A 6,677-nucleotide genomic window follows, 5' to 3' on the forward strand; every position below is an offset into this window, starting at 1 on the left:
AATCTGTAATAATTATATGCACATAGGACAATGTTTTTCATAATAATTTGAACAGATAACTATGAATGCAATTTGTATCAGACATCTCAGTGCATAATTTGCTATTATCAAGTTCATAAGCTAAATTTTTACAGAAAAATATTAAATCCTTTTTAAAATCAGTTTTATTTTACTTAAACTTTAAATTTTCACTTTTTTCTCTATAAATATAAAGATACGGATTAATATATGATTAATATAGTACTAGTGGAAATTTATGGAGCCTGAATGGCAAAAGCAGTTTACAATCAAGTGCTCACTCAAATTAAGTGGTTCAAACACATGCAGAGATCTATGGAAGAAAGGCCTGGAGAACTGCTTCCAAAGAGATAACTGCCAAGAAACTCCTAGGGAGTCATTCGTTCTATCTTGTAATATATGGGATCACTGTCAGTAGGGAACCAACTCGATTACAGCTAAATACAACAACAGAGGGATTTTAAAATGCTGATTATAAATATTGCTTAGGTTATCTCTTGAAAGTGAAGGAATCGCTTTCAAGAACACTTCAACCAAAAACTATAAAGTCTTTATGTAGGTCAAAGCTGTTGTCAAAAAAAAAGAAATGTGGGCCATTCTATATATAAACAAACATGCAACCTAAAAGTAAAAGTAAAATAAAAGAAAATAAAATAAAAAGGATATAGTCACTTCCAATAAAAATTGATAAGAAACTGTAAGAACAAAACAAATCATTGGGATATATATATATAAGAGAGTAACTAATTATAACAATCTCCTTAATAAGAAATATATTTATAATATTTTATTTAAGTATAACTTGCTATAACTTAAGAATTGTCTATTGATATACATTTTTAAGCAACTTGTATACAAGTCTATATATATTTGAACGTATCATTTTATTTCAAATGCAAGTATATCCCATTTAGAAAAATTCTTCTATATTTAATATACTTTATACAAGCACTCTCATTAGAAATTTCTGCCATCACATATATTTTGAAATGTCACCATTTTTTGTAGTATTTAAATCATAACCAACCACTTTCTCAAAGCTCATGAGACAAAGGCACCATTTTTAGCAGTCTTACCCATCGTAGAGATTACAAGACTCTATGCATGTCCTTCCCCTGCTGAAGCGTCGACATGACAGGCACTGGTCTGGCCCAGGTCCCCAACAGCCATCACTTGAACACAGATGGTTGCACACCATTCCTTCTGCAGCTGAAAATCACATCAACATCAAGGTGAAATATAACAGAAATCTGTCTCAGAACTTGTGTTTAATATAAATCTTCCTAGCGCTGTAGGATAAGCACTGGAGTACAAGATCGATTAAACTGCAGGATAAGCCATTCAAACTCACCTTTAACTAGTGCTTCATTGTTGTTGTTGTTAAGTGCTGTCGAGTCAGTTCCGACCCAGAGTGACCCTGTATAGGGTATCCAAGGAGCAGCCGGTGACCTTGAACTACTTCTGTTGCCGTTCAAATGACCTTGCAGTCCAACATATTAACCCACAACACTACACCAGGACTCCTGAGAAAGCCTATACAGGGTCATTATGAGTCACAGCTGACTCCACGACACTTAACAACAACCAAGTAAAGCTACTTCTGAAGGAGATTCTTTGAATAAGATTTGTGCCATGCAACCTAGGTTGCCTAAACATACACATGCCCGAATCTATTCTAAATGTCTTTCATATTACAGATCCCAGCCACTGTCAAACATCTAAATCATATTCTATTTTTATAAGCATAATATAGCTGGTGTTAATATTCCATCAAATTTAAAAATGCCTACTTTTAATTAGCATATTTAAACTATTTATATTTAATGTGATAAATGATACACAAGTTGAAATCAGAAATCTTGCTACTTGTTTTCTTTCTTTTCATTTTGTCCTTTCCTTCTTTTTCTTCCATGTTTGAGATTAACCAACATTAGCTTTTATTTTATATGTATTGTTGTCTTTTGAATTACCCATTTGCTATCTTAGAGGTTCACCATTTGCCTGCCAATTTTTTGTACTATGATGGCTTTTGTGGTGCTGTGATGCTGGAAGATATGCCATCATTATTTCAAATAGTCAACAGGTTCAGTAGAACTTCCAGACAAAGACAGACTTGGAAGAATAAGAGGAAGACCACGTCCGCATGATTAGCCACAGGAAACATTATGGAGAGCAGATGAACATTGTCTGATAAAGTGCCAAATGGTAAGCTCCTCAAGTTGAAAGGCACTGAAAATACAACTAGAAAAGACCTGGCTCCTCAAAGTTCTGAAAACTTTGCTCTAATCAATCATTTTCAGAGCCTTCATTTGCCAATGGGGCACAACTCAAAATGAGAAAAAAAAAAAAAAAAAAAAAAGAAGCTACAAATGTATATTAATAATCTGAATGTGGAATGTACAAAATTGTAAGTCAACAAAATGGATCACATAAAGAGCATATCCTAGGCAAAATGAACTGGTATTTGCCATTTTGAGTTTATTATGGAAGGAATTAAAAATTCAAGAGAAATGGCGTAACATTCACAGCCAACAAGAACATTCCAAGGACTATCTTGAAGTACAGTATTATGTGCTGTAGGAAAATATCCACACACCTACTAGGAAGACCAGAAGCCTCATGCGGGGCTGTAGGTTAATGCGCTTGACTGCAAGGTCGTTTTGAACCAAAAAGGTCAGCAGTTTAAGCTCATGAGCCACTCCTCAGAAACCATCTACAGGGTCCCTATAAGTCAGTACCTACTCAAAAGCACTTAACAACAACTAGGAAGACGAGTAACTACAAATATTATTCAAATTTGTGCATCAACTATTAAGGGCAATGATAATGACATTGAAGAATTCTACCAACTTCTTCAGTGTGAAATTATCAAACATTCACGCAAGATTTATTGATAATTGCTGGCAATTGGAATGCAAAGGTTGGAAACAAAGAAGAAGGTTCAGTCCTTACAAAATATGGCCTTGGTGGTAGAAATGATGCTGGAGATCGCATGGTAGAATTTTGCAAGACCAATGACTTGCTCATTACAAATACCCTTTTTTTTTTTTTTAACAATGTAAAAGAAAATGAACACATGGACCTCACCAGATGGAATATACAAACATCAAATGGACTCTATCTGTTTAAAGAGACTGTACAAAAGCTCCATATCATCAGGCAAACTAAGCCCAGGGGCAGACTGTGGACCAAATCATCAATCGCTTATATGAAGCAGAAGAAAATCAAAGCAAGTACATGAAAATAAAAATATGACCTTGAACATAACCTAGCTGAATTTAGAGGTCATCTCAAGAACCGATTTGATGAATTAGATACTAATGACCGAAGACCAGAGGAGTTGTGAGAAAACATCAATATTATCATACAGGAAGAAAGCAAAAGGTTACTAAGAAGACATAAAGAGGGAAAAGATCAAAATAGATGTGAGAAGAGACTCTGAAACTTGCTCTCCAGCATAGGGATGTGAAAGCAATGGAAGAAATGAGGAGATAAAAGAGTGGAATAGAAGACTTCAAGGGCAGCTTGAGAAGACAAAGTCAAATATTATAGTGAAATGTGCAAAGGCCTGAAGTTAGGAAATGAAAAGGGAAGAAAATGCTCAGCATTTCTCAAGCTGAGGGAACTGAAGACAAATTTCAAGCCTCAGCTTATAATATTGAAGGATTCTATGGAGAAAATATTAAATGATGCAGAAAGCATCAAAGAAGATGGAGGAAATAAACAGGGTAACTGTAGCAATGGACAATGTTCAACCATTTCAAGAGGCAGAATACGATGAAGAGCCAATGATACTGAAGGAAGAATTCCAAGGTGCACTGAAGGCACTGGAACTGATGGAATTCAAATTGAAATATTTTAACAAACTGATGTGGCACAGGAGGCATTCACTCATCTATGCCAAGAAATTTGGAAGACAACTACCTGGCCAACTGACTGGAAGAGATGCATATTTGTGTCCATTCCAAATAGAGATGATCCAATGGAATATGGAAATAATCAGGCAATATAATTAATATCACATGCAAGAGTAATTTTGCTAAACATAATTCTAAACTGGCTACAACAGTTCATTGACCAGGTACTGTCAGAGACTCAAGCCAGATTCAGAAGAGGATGTAGAACAAGGGCTATCATTGCTAACATCAGATGGATCTTGGCTGAAAGCAGAGAATACTAGGAAGATGTTTACCTGTGCTTTAGTGATTATGTAAAGGCTTTCAATTACGTGGATTATGACAAGCTATGGACAACATTGCAGAGAATGAGTATTCTGAAACATCTAATTGTGACCATGAGGATTCTCCTGTACAGAGACCAAGAAGCAGTTGTTCTGAAAGAACAAGGGACCACCGAATGGTTGAAAATTAGGAAAAGTGTTTACAAATAATGTATGCTGAGCAAATAATTCAAGAAGCTGGATTATAAGAAGAAAAATGTGACATTAGAGTTGGAGGAAGACTCATTAACAACTCCTATATGCAGGCGGTTGTTATAGTTGTTGTTAAGTGCCATTAAGTCAGTTCCGACCCATAGCGACCCTGTATACGATTTCTGAAGAGCGGATGGTGAGCTTGAGCTACAGGAGATTAAAAAAAAACTGAATAGAAAATTTCAAAAGGCAGCTCTAGAAGACAAAGTCAAATATTATAATGAAATGTGCAAAGACCTGGAGTTAGAAAACCAAACGGGAAGAACACACTCAGCATTCCTCAAGTCAAAGGAACTGAAGAAAATTCAAGTCTTGATTTGAAATGAAAGATTCTCTGGGCAAAATACTGAATTAAGCAGAAAGCATCAAAAGAAGATGGAAGAAATACGCAGAGTCACCGTACCAAAAAGAAATGGTCAATGTTCAAGCATTTCAAGGGGGAACAAATGATCAAGAGCCAGTGATACTGGAGAAAGAAATCCAAGGTGCATTGAAGTCATTGGAAAAGAACAAGGCTCCAAGAATTGGTGGAATACAAACTGAAATATTTCAACAAACTGACAAAGCACTGGAGGCACTCAATTTATACAAAGAAACATGGAAGACCTGATCAACTGACTGGAAGAGATCCATATGTGCCCATTCAAAGAGGTGACCCAACAGAATGTAGAAATCTTCAGATAATGTCATTAATATCCAATGCAAACAAATTTTGCTAAAGATAATTTTTAAATGGCAGCAACCATACAATGACAGAGAACTTTTAGAAGTTCAAGCTGGATTCAGACAAGGACGTGGAATGAGGACTATCATTGCTTATGTCAGATGGATCTTGGCTGAAAGTAGAGAGAAACAGAAATATGTTTACTTATTTTATTTGCATATTAACTATGCAAAGGCTTTCGATTGTATGGATCATGACAAACTGTGGACAACATTGAGGAGAATGAGGATTCTGGAGCACTTACTTGCACTTATGAGTAACCTGTACATGGACCAAGAGGCAGTTGTTCAAACAGAACAAGGGAACACTGAATGGTTTAAACTTAGGAAAGGTGTGGGCCACAGTTGTATTCGTTCACAATACTTATTCAATCTGTATGCTGAGCAAATAATCAGAGAAGCTGAATTATATGAAGAAAAAAGTGGCATCAGGATTGGAGAACAATTCATTATCAACCTGAGACATGCAGATGATACACCTTGCTTGCTGAAAGCGCAAAGTGGTTACGAATCGGGCTGCGAGCTGCAAGATCAGCAGTTCGAAACTACCAGCGGTTCCGCGGGAGAAAGATGAGGTTTTCTGCTCCTGTAAAGATTTACAGCCTCGGAAACCCTGTGTAGGGTGGCTATGAGTCGGAACTGACTCCACGGCACATAGCAACAATAACAAATGAACATTAAAGACCACAGCCTTAGGTATAAATTGCACCTCCATGTAAGGAAACAAAAATCCTCACCACTGGACCAATTAACAGCATCTGTATAAATGGAGAGAAGACTGAGGTTGTCAAAGATTTCATTTTACTCGAATAACCATCAACACTCGTGGAAGCAGCAATCAATAAATCAAACAATGTATTGCTTTATGCAAATGTGTGACACAAGACCTCTTTAAAGTGTTCTAGCGCAATGCTGTTAGCTTAATGACTAAGGTGTGCCTGACCCAAGCCATAGTAACTTCAGTAACTTTATATGTGTTTGAAAGTTAGACAGTGAATAAGGAAGGCAGTCAAAGAATCGATGCATTTGGCCTATGGTGTATAAATAGAATATTAAAAGTAGAGCCAGAATGCTCCTTGGAAGCCAGGATGGCCAGAATTCATCTCTCACACATATGACATATTGTTAGGGGGACCAGTCCCTGGAAAAGAATATTATGTTTGGTAAAGTGGAGGTTCTGAGAAAAAGAAGACCCCCAATGAGATGGATCAGCACAGGAGCAGAAGCAATGGCTCAAACATAGCAATAATTGTGAGGTTGACGCTGGACCAAGCAGTGTCTTGTTCTGTTGTGCGTAATGCTTCGATGACTTGGGGGTACCTAACAACAACAATATTCTCTTTGGAGGACTATCTCTTCAAGCCTTTGACCATTTCAATTTGGTTATTTTATACTAGATCTTTGAGTTTTCTTTATACCTTCTTCTTGTTGTCGTTGTCAGGTGCCATCGAGTCGGAACCAACACATAGCGACCCCATGCACAGCAGAACGAAACAATGTCCGA

The 6,677-nt window shown here is 36.7% G+C and overlaps 1 protein-coding gene across 4 annotated transcripts in view; it reads right to left on the reverse strand.

Annotated features, from left to right (window-relative positions):
* Window positions 1-6,677, reverse strand: part of ERBB4 (v-erb-b2 avian erythroblastic leukemia viral oncogene homolog 4) — a 1,604,115-nt gene that overhangs the window by 457,630 nt on the left and 1,139,808 nt on the right. For all 4 annotated transcript variants that reach the window (XM_006872745.1, XM_006872748.1, XM_006872746.1 and 1 more), the window contains exon 13: window positions 1,095-1,227. In XM_006872745.1, the coding sequence (XP_006872807.1) occupies window positions 1,095-1,227 (133 nt within the window). The remainder of the gene's footprint in view (window positions 1-1,094; window positions 1,228-6,677) is intronic.

The sequence above is a fragment of the Chrysochloris asiatica genome, unplaced genomic scaffold, assembly GCF_000296735.1.
Source record: "Chrysochloris asiatica unplaced genomic scaffold, ChrAsi1.0 scaffold00212, whole genome shotgun sequence".
NCBI classification, from domain to species: Eukaryota; Metazoa; Chordata; class Mammalia; order Afrosoricida; family Chrysochloridae; genus Chrysochloris; species Chrysochloris asiatica.